The sequence below is a fragment of the Mesoplodon bidens genome (assembly GCF_964165515.1).
Source record: "Mesoplodon bidens genome assembly, chromosome: 4".
Taxonomy (NCBI): domain Eukaryota; kingdom Metazoa; phylum Chordata; class Mammalia; order Artiodactyla; family Ziphiidae; genus Mesoplodon; species Mesoplodon bidens.
The window spans coordinates 27,506,660-27,522,029 of record NC_138160.1 but is presented as its reverse complement, the minus strand read 5'-3'; the positions used below and the strand labels follow the sequence as shown (position 1 = coordinate 27,522,029).

Below are 15,370 nucleotides of genomic sequence, written 5' to 3'. Positions count from 1 at the left end.
ACAGTACTCAAGCAGAAAATTTACTCTAAAAAATATTGAGATGTTTCTTTGAAGCTCAGCCATTTCCATTCCTTACGCTACTTTTTTGTTGCCTTTGGACCAAAAGGATTTTTCAAAAACAATTTTGATTACATTTTAACCTTGGGACGGATGACTATTTCCAAGAGAAAACAGTGGGCCTTTCACACCCTCTGTGTCCTTTTACGGCACCTGAACAATAAGCCTTTCAGGTTTTCAGTGAGTGCGGATAGGTCAGCCAAGCTCAAAAGAGGCCTGGCTGCACTTTGAGCAGAGCTCAAATAACCCATTGAGGAAGCATGCTTGCCCGTTCTTATTTGAGAAGGTTCTCCCGGCCCTTATGACAGAAGCAGCTTCCTTCTTCCCTCGGAGATCATTAGGCTCCAAATGCGAGTGGCCCTCCTCTGTCGAATAGAGGTGTCTTCCCACTGTTCAACCAGATTTTCAAACCAGATTCAGACCCAAGCAAAACTTGGAAGGAAGGGAAGATTCTCTCAGTGCCGTCTTCCTTCAAATTAGAGAATAAACAGCCTGGATGCCAGGTCCCTGGTTTCTCCCAGACCAGCTCTGAAGTAGCAGAAATTCTAAGACCTAAACTTAATACTTTGAACCCAGTTAAAATTCAAGAAGGAATAACACACTTTTTATTTGGTGATATCCAGCCTTTGAGACACCGACAGGCTTTTTTCATTGCTCTCTCCTGGAGATCATCCCTGAATCAGATGCCTGATCTTGATTTCTACTCTCCTGGAATGAGTCAAGAGAAATTTGAAACGAAAAGCCAACCAAAATAACAGGTTTTTCTGCTTGCTGCTTCCTCCCTCCCACTCCAGACACACACACACACACACACACACACACACACACACACACCCCAGAGCTCTGAGCTGGGAAGAGACTAGCTTGGGAGCGGAAGAGCAGAGTGAGCAGCGGAAAGTGTTCCTGCACTTACCCCCAGCCCACCCCCTGCCCCAGTGACCCTATCGTTCAGGGGACCTGAGAGGAGAGTGGGCCCGGGTCCAGCCACCCTGCATGGGACTTCTGGCACGTGGAAGCCCTGCCGATGCTCTCCCTTCCCCTGGCCCCAGGGAATGGGGTAGTTGAAATGGTGGCATGGCCTTTCCAGGTGCTGGAGAGCTTGCAGAAGCCCCTTAGCTCTTCTAGTCTCCCAAGGGGGTTGGAAATGACCACAGTTTTTCATGGCTCCCAAGTAAGACCTAAAAAATAATTAGGAGAGAGAGCGAAGGTGCTGCTTGCTGGGAGGCTGCCCGGCAGAAGAAACGGGCAGCCCCATTCGAGGATAGGGCACAGACCATCCCCCGGATGAGGACTTGGCTTCATCTCTGAGGAATCGCCGTGCCAGCCACCTGCGCAGGGGCAGGATGAAGTGACTTCAGCCCCAAGCTGACGCCCTCGGAACCAGGCACCTTCCGTGCTCAGGGACACACAGGCCACGCAATGGGACCAGGTCAGGAGATGGGCAGCCTGCCCTGTCCCACCCCAGGCCTGCGTGGGGCTTTGTGCACCCGGAGCTTCAACTCAGGCCAGACAGCAGGGGAGAAACATGGAAGGGAGCTCTGAGACGGACTTGAAGTGGCAAAGATAAAGGTCAATAATAACCAGATTAAGTCGCCTGCGTCAGAGCGCTGTGGTTTAGAACTCATGTTCAGAAATCAGCCTGCGTGACAGAAGTCAGTCCCAGGGCGGCACTGACCAGCACTGTGACCTCGGGCAGGTGGTTTTATTTCCCTGGGTTTTGTGACAACTCCTCCCCACCCCCAAACCCCATGTCTCTTCAAAATGAAATTTTTCCAGCTCTGGGAGTCTTTCTACAACCTCTGGGGGTGGCCCAGCCGCTGACCCAAGCCGAGTTTCTACTGCATGTTTCATGCGGTCGTGGATTCGGAAAATGAGTCCATCGGTGGAGGAGGACAGCGAGTCGGGGGGCCCTGCATCTTCCTCTGTCATTTCCCTTCAGCCTGTGCCCCAGCTCCCCGGCTGACGGAACTCCCCACCCTGCGCTGAGAACACCTGCCTCATCACCACTTTTAAACTCGTCCTGTAGAGGGCACACTTTCCTTGTCCAGAGGCTGCCAGGTTTCAGCCAGGTCCTGAAGCCTCTTCCATCCATCCATCCATCCATCCATCCATCCATCCATCCATCCAATAATCTCGTCAAAGCACTGAGGATAGCACTGCAGGGAATATGGAGAAGCATGGGGACCACCTCTGACTGCAACAAGCTCCTGGCACAGCTCGAGGGAAGAAGACAAAAACGTGGACACATTGCACTGACTCCAGGACATATTCAATCAAGTCAAGGCAGCAGACAGATTCCAGGTGCTTAGAAATTCAGAAGACGTCTAGACTGGTGCCAACAGTCTCCAAGGAAGATGTCAAAATGTGGTGGCACTGGAAGTAGACCTTGCTGGATTTGGAAACCAATGCCAAGCCAACAGAGACAGAAGATGGCAAGGTCTTATTGAAAACTCTTATTTTTAAATTAAAATTCAACGTGTCTTAATTGTTCACTTTAAAATGGCGAATTTTATGTTATGGACTTTCACTTTTAAAAAATTACATGAGATAGTTCTCTGTGTGTGTGCATATATATACATATATATATGCGCACACACATATATGTTTTAATTTATTTATTGTTGCACTAGGTAATAATTCTCATGGTTCAAAATCCAAAGATAAAAGGAGTGTACAGTCAAAACTCTTCTTTCATCTTTCCTCCAAATGCCCACTTTCCCCTTCCAAAATAACTAAAGCCATAGTTCCTTTTGTATCTATCCAAAGATGTTCTATGGAAACATAAAGAGCTGGGTATATGTAGTCTTTATTTCCATTCTTTTTTACACAAACGGTAGCCTTCTCTGTATACTTTTGGGCACCTTGTTTTCATCACTGAATGTGCATTCATACCTTACGTACCAACTCTCTAAACACTTTATATTTATTAACTTATTTAATCATCACAACATGCCTATGATACATCATCTACAGGTGCCACTATAATCTTCATCACCCTCATTTTTTTTTAAATTTATTTTTGGCTGCCTCGGGTCTTTGTTTCTGCCCATAGGCTTTCTCTAGTTGCGGCAAGCGGGGGCTACTCTTCCTTGCAGTGCGTGGGCTTCTCATTGCAGTGGCTTCTCTTGTTGCGGAGCACAGGCTCTGGGTGTTCTGGCTTCAGTAGTTGTGGCACGCAGGCTCAGTAGTCGTGGTGCATGGGCTTAGTTGCCTCATGACATGGGATCTTCCCGGACCAGGGCTCAAACCCATGTCCCCTGCATTGGCAGGTGGATTCTTAACCACTGCGCCACCAGGGAAGCCCATCCTCATTTTTATAGGCAAGAAAATTGAGGTCCAAGAAGATAAATGCCTACAGGTCATGCATCTAGTAACTGGGGGAGGTAGGACTTAAACCCAGGCAGTCTGACTCCAGAATATTTGCTTTTTTAAAAAAATTTATTTTATTGGGGTAGAGTTGATTTACAGTGTTGTGTTAATTTCTACTGTACAGCAAAGTGATTCAGTCATGCATATATGTATATATATATATACATTCTTTTTCATCAGAATATTTGCTTTTAACCACTCAACTTTACAGTTTCTACCTAAAGAATTTTCTCATTCTTTTTTACAGATGCATAGTGTCCCATTCTATGGCTGTATCATAATTTATTCAACCTAACTCTACTGATGAACATTTAGGTTTTTCCCCAATCTTCTGCTGTTACAAAAAATGCTGCAGTGAGTAAGCTTGGATGGATGGCATTTCACATGTGTGACTCTTCACGATACATTTTTAGAAGTGAAATTCCTAACACAATTTTTGATGGCTATTGCACAGTTGCCCTCCTTCTTGCCCAGAAGTTATAGAGGAGACCATCCCTGCTTTCAAGAACTTCCAGTCTTATTGGGAGAGGCTGGGAGACAAGTCACGACAGACCATCAGTAAACCTTTATTTAATGAATAAACGAGGATTAAAGACCTAAATGTAAGGCCAGACACTATAAAACTCTCAGACTGTTCACTTGTGTATTTGTTACCAACCCAGGTTCTTGGACTCTTTAAGCAACAGAAGTTGATAGGAGGCCAGACGAGAGAGCGAGAACAAGTAGCAGGTCCTCTTGCTCGCTCCCCGAGTTGGGGGCGAGCTGGCCCTGTAAATGGGGTGAGGGTAGCGATGGGTGGCTGGGTAGCCCGAGGGGTAGCGTGGGTGGCCTGCCCCCCCACCCCCGGTGGTGTTGTGTGTCGAGTGCATGCGCAGAGCCCTGCTTTTGCTTCTGCCACCTCAGAAGTGGCAGTTGGGTTTTGGCCTTTTTGTATGTCGTTCATAATTTGCCCCAACTGCCCATGCGTGTAGTTGTTTTTAGTCCCTTAATGTTTCTTTGTATTCAGATCCACGAGGAGACGTTTGTCCAGGTGCAAGCACTGCAGTAAAGGGTCCCAGGTCCCAGCCTGCCTCATTTTGAAGAAGACAGAATACAGTTCATAGAGTAGGCTCATCAGGCCCCCTACCATGTGGCCAGTTTAGGCTGTGCGTTTGTGAAAGAAAAAGAATCACCAGGAAGCCCTTGTTCACAATCACTGAGTCTTCCCAGCAGGCCCTCATTTTATTGCACCACAAGGTAGAGAATGATTCGAGTGCTTCTTAATCCAGATCTATTCCTCACCATCTTCAGGGGAGGGTTGGAAGACGCATGGATGCAGCCAGAGGTTAAGGAATTTTCTATTTTCAGTGAGAGAAGAAGGCAAGTCTTTGCCGTTTGCTAAAATTGGAATTTGGCAAGTGGCCATTAAATAACACGTGCATTTTAGTCCTCCTTGACTTTTATTTATTTATTCATTCATTCATTTTTATTTTTTAGAAAATCAAGCCTGGGACTTCCTTGGTGGTCCAGTGGTAAAGAATTGGCCTTCCAATGCAGGAGACACGGGTTCGATCCCTGGTCAGGGCACTAAGATCCCATATGCCATGGGGCAACTAAGCCCACGTGCCACAGCTACTGAGCCAACGTGCTCTGGAGCCTGTGCACCACAACTAGAGGAGAGAAAACCTGCGCACCACAACTAGAGAGAAGCCCGTGTGCCGCAAAGAAAGATCCCGTGTGCCTCAACGAAGATCCCACGTGCTGCAACTAAGACCCGATGCAAACAAACAAACAAATAAATCTTAAAAAAAAAAAAAATCAGATCTTAGTTTGTATCCAAGCGATTTTAAAAGTGCGGGCTCTAACCCGGTTGCTGGAGTTTGAACTCTTGCTTCCCCTTCTTACTAATCAGTTGCTGCCCAGGCTGCTTTTCAGCAAATAGCCTTTCACTCAGGTGCAAATGTTTATTGAATCCCTACTATGGTCCTGGCACCCATCAGATAAAGATGAATAACACACACAAGTAGGCACCTTCAAGTGGAGGAAGGAAATGCAAATATCCAGGCTTAACTACCTGCCGGAGGAAAAATGTTCCCCCCTTGTGGGAGTACACACTTGGCTTCCATTTGTGGGAAGCAACGGCACTGTCTGTGGTCTGGCGCTCATTTCTTTGTGAGCTAAGATTTGTTCCTATTTATAATTCTCCAAGAGAGCTCAGGGCAGCATTAGGAGAAAGGAGTGACCTTAAACTAATATGTGTAAATTAAAATATTTCAAGGTCTAGGGGCCACCATCTGCGGTTATTAATAGATGGATAATTATTTGACCTCAGCATGACAGGGATTTTTCAGTCAGTTGGGAGGGATTCTCCCAAGGAGATTTGATCCACACCCTAAAGATCAAGTGAAAAATATGCTGATAGCTGGAGAACCTTAAGAGCAAGATGGAAACGGATGTTAGCTTATTCTCTGTCCTCACCCCCTTCCTGCTCCTTAAAGAAAGTGCGGGTTTTCATCAGTGAGCAGAAAACGCCCCCGGAAGCAGCAGCCACCCTCCATCTTTTTTTTTTTTTTTTCCTGCGGTACTCGGGCCTCTCACCGTTGTGGCCTCTCCCGTTGCGGAGCACAGGCTCCGGACGCGCAGGCTCAGCGGCCATGGCTCACGGGCCCAGCCGCTCCACGGCATGTGGGATCTTCCCGGACCGGGGCACTAACCCGCGTCCCCTGCATCGGCAGGCAGACTCTCAACCACTGTGCCACCAAGGAAGCCCCACCCTCCATTTTTAACACCGTTCCTCACTTGCTGGCTATGATTTCTGAAACTGTATGGACGCAGTGGCTGCATAAAGTTTCCGGAGTCGTCACATTGCAAACCCATTAGATGCTCAAGAGCAGGATAAAGTAATTATTACACCACAGGATGATTTCAGGAAAATTTGATGTGGTGGATTAAAAGTAAAAGCCATGGGCTTCCCTGGTGGCGCAGTGGTTGAGAGTCTGCCTGCCAATGCAGGGGACACGGGTTTGTGCCCCGGTCCGGGAAGATCCCACATGCCGCGGAGCGGCTGGGCCCGTGAGCCATGGCCGCTGAGCCTGCGCGTCCGGAGCCTGTGCTCCGCAACGGGAGAGGCCACGACAGTGAGAGGCCAGCGTACCGCAAAAAAATTTAATAATAAAAATTAAAATAAATAAATCAATCAAAGCCATTATCTCTAGTCCAAGGATTGGGCCAGAGGTTAAAAACAAAAACAAACAAGGACACAAACAAAACCCCTTTGTTTAACAAGGTGCCACAGACCATCATCGGGAGAAGTCGCTTTTCTTCTCCCACAGTCCTGGAAAAGGGGTAAATTATGTCCTGCGTGGCGGGATTGTACCGTCAGGAGCACCTGTTCAGTCCCTGCTGCCTGCCAGGCACCGCCCGGATTACCTCGTTAAATCTTCATAACAATCCTCAGCCACGCTGACATAGTTATTATTGTTGTTATTATCATCCCAGACAGAATCACAGGCACAGAGCGATGAAGTAACCTGCCCAGGAACACAAATAATAGGGCTGGCACGCCTGCTTGCCCCACCCAGAGACATGGGAAGGGGTTGGGGGGCTGTGCCTGACCCTGATCGTCTCCTTGTCAGTGTCCAGGCACCCGTGGGGGGGAGGGGTGGATGGCGGTGGCAGAACACAAGGCCTCCCGCTCGCTGCTCCCCCTCTGATGATGAGGCCAGGTTGCCGCCCCGACACAGGTAAGTAGGAGTCTTAGGTTTGGCTGGGGAGGGCCAGGGTGCCAGGGCAGAGTGGGCACCCAAGAGGACTGCACAGGAGCTGAGGCTTCAAGACCCCTGGGCCTGTTCCATCGGCCCATCACATCTCACTTAAAAAACACAAATTTGGGGGCTTCCCTGGTGGCGCAGTGGTTGAGAGTCCGCCTGCCGATGCGGGGGACACGGGTTTGTGCCCCGGTCCGGGAAGATCCCACATGCCGCGGAGCGGCTGGGCCCGTGAGCCATGGCCATTGAGCCTGCGTGTCCAGAGCCTGTGCTCTGCAGCGGGAGAGGCCACAACAGAGAGAGGCCTGCGTACCGCAAAAAAAAAAAAAAAAAATCCCACAAATTTGAAGATAAAATGATTCAGAATTTGAAGGCCGCGACCGCAGAGCATTAAGCCCCAAGCCCTTCTAAGTGCGGGCCTGTGGGACTGCACTAGTTGCATGTCCAGGAAGCAAGCCCTGGACACAGGCACCCACACCAACATTGAAAAGTCAGAATGTAAAGATTTGTTCAGACTGTAAAAATCTGCCCTGCCATTTCACTTTGAAAAGTAAAAACTGCTGTGAAATATAAAGTGCTACTATTAGTCCCCACAAATAACTTCATTCCGGACACCTCCCTAAGGAGCGTCTTTCTTTATGAAGCCTGACTTGGCCTTCCTAAATAGAATTGACCACTCTTTTATTGTGCTCCTTCCTAATTTGTGTAATTATAATAACGTTCGGACCTTGGGCTTAGGAATCAGACACACCTGGGCTGGAATCCCAGCTCTGTCAGTGACCTGTTGTGAGACCGGGGCAAGTTACTTGTTTCTGCTCTTCTTCTTGAGGACTGGGATAGTGCAACTCTGGTAGCTCCAGCCATGCTGTACTGGATAGGCTGAAGGATGGCAATCAGGTTGAAATGAGACCACAGGACTTGTCCTGACCTATGTTTTCAAAAGTAAGCACATTCGGGGATATGGGGACATGTGTATGCATATGGCTGATTCGCTTTGTTGTGCAACAGAAACTAACACAGTATTGTGAAGCAATTATACTCCAATAAAGATCTATTAAAAATAAATATATAAAAGCTTGAGAGATTAAAAAAAAGTAAGCACATTCCTTTTCACTCAGATTTTATGTTTATTTGGCCTGGCTTTGGTGCGCGGGAGGGGGGAGGGGGCAGTCATGGAGATGAAGAGGGTAAAGAGCATTAGCCATTGATGAGACTAATGCTTACCAGGGTCTGACACGGAGAAAGTTAACTGCAAATAGTTATTATTAGTTTTTTCCACTAGACTGAGTTTCTTGAGAGCTGAAACTGTATTATTCATCTGTGTCTAACATAATGCTTGGTACCAAATGTCGAATTTAAATGAATTTTCTTTGCAATCTTCACTAAAAATGAGGGTTTTATCGATAACTTGGGAGGGTGAATAAAAGAAATCTCTTAAGGCCTTTTGATATTGTTAGAAACGGAAAGATTAAAAACAAAAAAGTTTCAGAAAATGAAGTCGACAAGGCCTTTTATGATCAAACATTCAAACCTTCCCTAAGTGCCTAGCACTTGGTTTGTCTCATTTTTGTCTGCACTTAAAATAGTAAGCCCGAACATCATTGATGGGGGTTTGAAACTCATTCAATCGGTGACATTCGATACACTACACTTCCGGAAGTTTTATTCCAAAACGGCAAGGAAAAAGAAGAGAACGACGGCAGTGAACCAATGCTAACACCTTAGCGACCGCAGGATCACTTGGCGGCGGCGACATTCTTGCTATCCAATCGCCGGGGAGTCCGGAGAGAACGCTCTCTGGATTGGTCAGAAGAAACATCTGTCCAGGTTCATTCAAGTAGGGACTTGACGTGGGGCTCGGCCGGCAGAGCCTTCTGGCCAATCAGAGAACGCATGGGGGCGGGCTTTGCCGCAGGAGGGTGGAATGGAGCCTATCTCGGAAGGCGAGTATCCGCCAGGCAGACCGGCCTGTCGCCAGCGGAGGGGGCGTGGCCTCCGGCCGCGGGTTCCCGACTGAATGGGCCTGCGCGCGGAGTGGGTGGGGCCCGCGTGCCTGGGCGGGGCGAGCGGTGTCAGCGGCGGAGCCGGATGCGGGCGTTGCCGCGGCCGCCGCTGCCCTGGGGATGGGCGGAGCCCCGGCCGCCAGTGCTGGTGGCCGCTGCGAGCGGCTGCCTCTGGTCCCGCGCGTCGCTGCTTCCCAGGGCGGCGGTATGCTGGGGAAAGGGGTAGTCGGCGGTGGCGGCGGCACCAAGGCGCCCAAGCCCTCCTTCGTGTCGTACGTGCGCCCCGAGGTGAGGGGGCGCCGCGCGGGTGGGGCGTCGGACTGGAGCGGCCGGGGCGAGGGGCGCCTGCAGCCCCTTACCCGCCGCAGGAAGAGCCGCGGGCGCTTCCTGCCCGGGTGCCGCAGGGGAGCCGAGCGGAGTGAGGCCCCCAGGGGCGCGCTGGGCTTCCCGGCGGGCCCGGCTAGGGATCCCCGACGCGGGCAGGCAGGTGCTCGAGTGCAGGGCCCGGCTTGCTGGCGACCAGGTGAAGGGGCCCGAGCCGGGAAGGTACTGCGGCCCGGCACGCTCCTGGCTACAGTGGAGGGGAGCTGGGTTTGGGGCACCGAGAGAGGGGAAGAGCAGGGACGTCTGGACCCCCTTGGGGACCTGCCCAGAGCCTGCAGTCCGGGCGGGTCTGCCCTGCCCTTGGAATTTCTCAGTGAGTCTGTAGAGCTTGCTTATCTCAGCTGCTTGCTTCCAAGAGTGCTATTTGATGCCGCTGGCGGGATACCGTGCACTGCCTCCCGCTTCCCATCAGCACTGCAGGGAGAAAGTGTGGGTCGGTCCCGGCCTCAGTCAGCCTCTACCCGTTCCTTGCGAATTCCCCTCTGTCGCTTCTTCCCCCTTTCATTTCACCCCCTCACCATCACTCTTTCGACCCCCCTCCTGCTTTCCTCCTGGAGTTTTACTGTCAAGTTCATTCATTCATTCAGAAAATATTTTTTGAGCTCCTACTCAGTGCCAGGCACTGTTCTAAAACTGCTTGGGGGTATACATCAATGAACAAAACAAAGATCCCCGTTCTCCCGGAGCTTATCTGAGGGAGAGAGGGTTGTGAACAATGAATAAAATAGGTATAAGTAAATTATATGGTATATTAGAAGTTGAAAGTATCATGGGAAAAGAAAAGACCTCCTTCTCCTTGCACAGTGGCATTTGAGCAAAAACTTGAAGGATGCTTGGGATCTGAGGGAAGAGTCTGGAGTGTTGGAGGGCCATCAAGGAAACCAGCCCTGCAGAATCCAGTGGAGGAGGGGGAGAGTCCTAGGAGAGGAGGTGAGAGAGGTTACAACCTGTAGGCCTTGCTGAGGGCTTCTTGAGCAATAGCTCCCAATCCAAATGCCTAATTAGATGCATTTTCATTTTGGATTTCTGAAGGTTTTTTCCTGCTCCTCTCTCAGCATTTTCAACAGCAATGTGCAGAAGCATTAGCAGACTCTTTGGCTGTCTTCACACCTCTGTAAAGCAAAGGCAGGTGGGCTGTGGATGAGAGGGCTTGATCAAGGACTGCTTCTCTGAGACCACCTGTGGCCTGAAGCCTTTGCATATGTATCTTTAAATTCAAATGTGTGTCTTTTTTTTCCAGTGGAGAGTACTCTTGAGATGGGTCTTATTTTTAGTCCTAATTTTTAAATAAAAACCACTTCCTCTGTAAGTGCTTGATACGGAGTCAGGATCATCTTGCATATCCAGCAGGCTCTCCTGTAGTATAGAGGGTAAGAAATGTGGTCAGTTTCTCTTTGTGTCTTTTTTGATGGAGACCTGGTTGAAACACAACTGATCTTTTATCCTTTCCTCTTTAGGGAGACTAAACTACAAGCGGAAGGTCTTCTGAAATGTGGCCAGAGTTCAAGAATGTTCCAATTTTTTATCCACCAAGAGCACATGTTGTAATTAGACATGTTTACCCTCTTTGCCCACAAGCTCCTGATATATTTCCTTTGAGGGATAATTAGGGAAGGGGAGTGGTTCAGCCCCAAAATAAGCCTGAAGTGGTCACATTTTTCAGATCCTTATAGTTGGCAGTTTTGTTTTCTTGCAAGAAAATAGTGCTGTGTAGACACTATGCTTCTTTGTTGAAATCTGTCTCAAAAAATAGTTTGTAACAGAGGATAAGGCTCCGACCTAAATCATGGATGGTTTTTAGAAGATAAGGGAATGAGGGAGTAAGGAGACAATTTGCTGTTAAGTACAGTATAGCTTTTGCTAGCTCTTACGTTATGGGAAATGCATGTGAGCAGCTTCAAGGTATAGCCTATGTGCCTCTGAGAGCACTGGGTCTGGTAACCTTCTCTTGACTCAGTAGGAGGAATCCTTCAGAACACTTTTCTGAAGACTGTCATTCTGCTGTTTCTATTCCTTTCCCTCACACTACCCTCATCTTTACTGCTTGTCACGTGTGTTTTCCTACCACTGTCTTCTTTGTATGCTCTTTGTTTTTGTTAGCTGGGAAGTCGCAATTTCTCACACACCTTCTTGCTGGTAGATCACTAAGCTTCCAGAACACCCTTCACGCCTTCACGGCGTAAAGTGCCTTATGATACCTGTGCCTGGCGATGAACTTGTTCTAGGCTGATCAGATCTTAGAAGATTTATCAACAGCTGCATTCTGTATGCCAAAGAGGCTATCAAGAGCCAGCACTTTCTATTAAAAACAGAAGGCTTAACTGGATAAAGTATTTGAAGATGACGCTTTTAAACATGGTGGCTTATTTTTTTTGTCTTGTGATCACAAAGGATTGGCATTGGACAGCCTAAAATGAGGGGTGGGAGTTAACGTCACCTGTTAAAATTGGAACTCTGCCACAGTAACTTGGCTCTTCTGTCATTGATTCTCCTAAATCAGTGAATGTGAAAGTTAAAATCCTGAACTGTGATTTAGGATCTTTGGTCATGTTTTGTGAACTCTGCCCAGAGGGTTGCAATCAGTAAATTGCGTAAATGGGAAGCTGATGGTTTTGGAAGCTCAGGTGAACAGGATGGAGAGAGCTGGGCCTATCTTGGTGGTACCCAATGACTGGTACTTAAAAACATCTCAACACTTCCACCCCAGCTTAGCCTCAGACACAAGGTGCCTCTGTGCAGGGGAACCCTGGATGCTGAGCTGTGCTTCAGGGAGGTGTTTGGTTATAGTTTGGGTGCCAGATCCACTTTTCTTATTAAATAAAACACCTGTTTGAATTATTATTTCAGAAGTCGAAGTGTTCATTGTAGAAAAATAGGACAATATAGATAAGCAAACAAATTTTTTACAGAAAAATGATAAGCTTATTAACGACTTGGAATGTATCCTGTCAGATACGTGTGTAGGTGTATGCATATGTTTTTTACCAAAACGGGACTAATATTGCTGATCACATTATTTTGTAATCTGCCCATTTCACCAGAAATGTACATTGTAAATGTCTTTCTATGTCCATTGTTAACCTATAACTTCGTTTTAAATTAGACCCCTTTTCCTCAACAGAGACAGACAGTGTGATGGGGAGATGTTAGGTAGCGCGAAGAGCCCAAGAAAGTAGTGTGTTTTGTGTTTTTTTTAAATAAATTTATTTATTTGTTTATTTATTTGGGCTGTGTTGGGTCTTTGTTGCTGCACGTGGGCTTTCTCTAGCTGCGGCGAGCGGGGGCTACTCTTCGTTGCGGTGCGCGGGCTTCTCATTGCGGTGGCCTCATTTGTTGCGGAGCACGGGCTCTAGGCGTGCGGGCCTCAGCAGTTGTGGCGCGTGGACTCAGTAGTTGTGGCTCGCAGGCCCTAGAGGGCAGGCTCAGTAGTTGTGGTGCACAGGCCCAGTTGCTCTGTGGCATGTGGGATCTTCCTGGACTGGAGCTCGAACCCTTGTCCCCTGCATCGGCAGGTGGACTCCTAACCCCTGCACCACCAGGGAAACCCCAGTAGTGTGGTTTTTAACTGGTTTTCTAGTTAGTCACCTTCTCTGGTGCCGAATGACAATTCTGATTCTTTAAGATTGTCAGTTCTCTGCTCAGTTACCTGGAAATTGTAAGCACGAGTTTGGTAATTCATAGTGGTTAGAAATGCTTAATGTCTGTACCTGGCAGCTTGTAAATACAGGACCCTTAGGTGATCCTAAGAGAAAGTTCTGATTTAATAAGAGCCGGTTCCATTGTGATACGGGAGCCGAATAAAAGCCTCAGGGTGCTTGTGTGTTGTTCTCTGAAACTAAGACCAGGAAAAATTCAGCTTTTAGAGTTTGCTGTGCTTGTGCCCGTGTTTGTGTGGTATTCCAAATATGGTTCAGATGTACTTTCTAGTTGAGTTTAGGTCAGCGCTTGACTTGAATGTACTAATAATAGTTATTAATTACTTAGTTGTGGATTCTCAGACTTGGAAGAGAATTTAAAGATGATCCACTCCACCCCTGAACTCTTCCTTTGTTATGTCGATGTGGAAATGAGGCCCAGCGGGGTTAATTGCCCTGCCTGGGGTACAGTGTTATTGTAGAACAGAGTTAAGAGCTGTCTCTGGAGGCCAGCAGTGCCTGTGGCTAAGCCAGACCCACAGCCGTTCAGGAAAGGTTTTATATAGATGTGGGGAGAAAAGGCAAGAAGAGACATGAACATTGAGAAGGGTCCAAAAAATCCAGATTTAAGAGCCGATTCTTTTTCCTTCTTATTGATCCCTCAGGGAAAAGAATGCATTCGATTGCCTCTTCCTCCTTTAAGGCCATTTCTTTTGGTGGGGAGAAGTGAACCCACGATCCTGAATTCTTCCCAGAGATAGGACTGCAGGTATATATCAAAATAAACAAACCAAGAATTCACTGATATTCATTAGGCACTTCTGTGTCCCAGAAACTGCTTATCTCATTTCATCTTCATCTGTCTTGTGTGGCAGATACTACCATTACTTCTCTTTTTTGTGTCTGGATGTGGAAAGTGAGACCCAGAGAGGTTAAGTACCTTGCTCAGGGTCACAGCTGGCAAAGGTTGGTGCCAGAATTTAAACTAGGGCCTTCTGACTCCAGGGCCATTCTCTTATCCCTCTATTTGTGAATGCAGGGAATATCATTAGTGAAACATGCTTATAGGCATGCCTGGTGCTTGTGTGCTAGAGTGCTTTCTCATTCCTGTTCTCTAGCAGCGGTTTCTTTCTTGGCTTTTGTTAGGTTCTTCACCAGGGGATTGTGAGCAGATATGGGGCTCGTTGGCGATACGGTTAATTTGTTCAACAGATATTTATTCAGCACCTACTAGTACCAGGCGCTATTCTAGATGTTGGGGATCCAAAACAGATGAAATGATTGAGATTACTTTTTGGTGGAACCCTATGGTATTGGACTGCTAATTTTGATGACTTTGATGGATCGATGACAAGAGGAGGTTGGCTTAGCCTAAAACAGACCTCCTTCCTCAGTCCTAGCAATAAAAAATACCTTTTAAAGCAAAATCTAGACCCATTACTTTAAGACTCTATAACTTTTTCTCCATTCCAAAATAATTTTTTTTTTTTTTTTGCAGTACGCAGGCCTCTCACTGTTGTGGCCTCTCCCGTTGCGGAGCACAGGCTCCAGACACGCAGGCTCAGCGGCCATGGCTCACGGGCCCAGCCGCTCCGCGGCATGTGGGATCTTCCCAGACCGGGGCACGAACCCGTGTCCCCTGCATCGGCAGGCGGACTCCCAGACTGTCCCAACCACTGCGCCACCAGGGAAGCCCCAAACTAATTTTTTTTTGTGTGTGTGGTACGCGGGCCTCTCACTGTTGTGGCCTCTCCCATTGCGGAGCACAGGCTCTGGACGTGCAGCCTCAGCGGCCATGGCTCACGGGCCCAGCCACTCCGCAGCATGTGGGATCCTCCCGGACTGGGGCACGAACCCGTGTCCCCTGCATCGGCAGGCGGACTCTCAACTACTGCGCCACCAGTGAAGCCCCAAACTAATTTTTTCATGGCAGAATTTTCTCCTTCAGCTTAGAGGTCATCCATAGTGATTTAACAGGCCATTAAAGGACATTAAAAGTTCTTCCTAAAATGACCACTTTCTTAGCTGTGGCTTGAGCCTGATGATCTGTCCAGATCTTCCGCTTTTTCTCTCCCACATGTGCTTCCTGCGGCATCTCCCTGGGTCCCATCCAACACCACACAGCTTCTGCAGATAGAGCACCAAAGATGTCATGAGGCTATTGTCAAGCAACACT

The 15,370-nt window shown here is 48.1% G+C and overlaps 1 protein-coding gene across 1 annotated transcript in view; it reads left to right on the top strand.

The window, feature by feature from the left end:
* Positions 1-9,295: 9,295 nt before the first annotated feature.
* Positions 9,296-15,370, top strand: part of MTMR12 (myotubularin related protein 12) — a gene marked incomplete at its 5' end in the record, with an annotated part of 68,219 nt that continues 62,144 nt past the window's right edge. The window contains one exon of the mRNA XM_081233375.1: positions 9,296-9,463. Coding sequence (XP_081089501.1) covers positions 9,296-9,463 — 168 coding nt within the window. The remainder of the gene's footprint in view (positions 9,464-15,370) is intronic.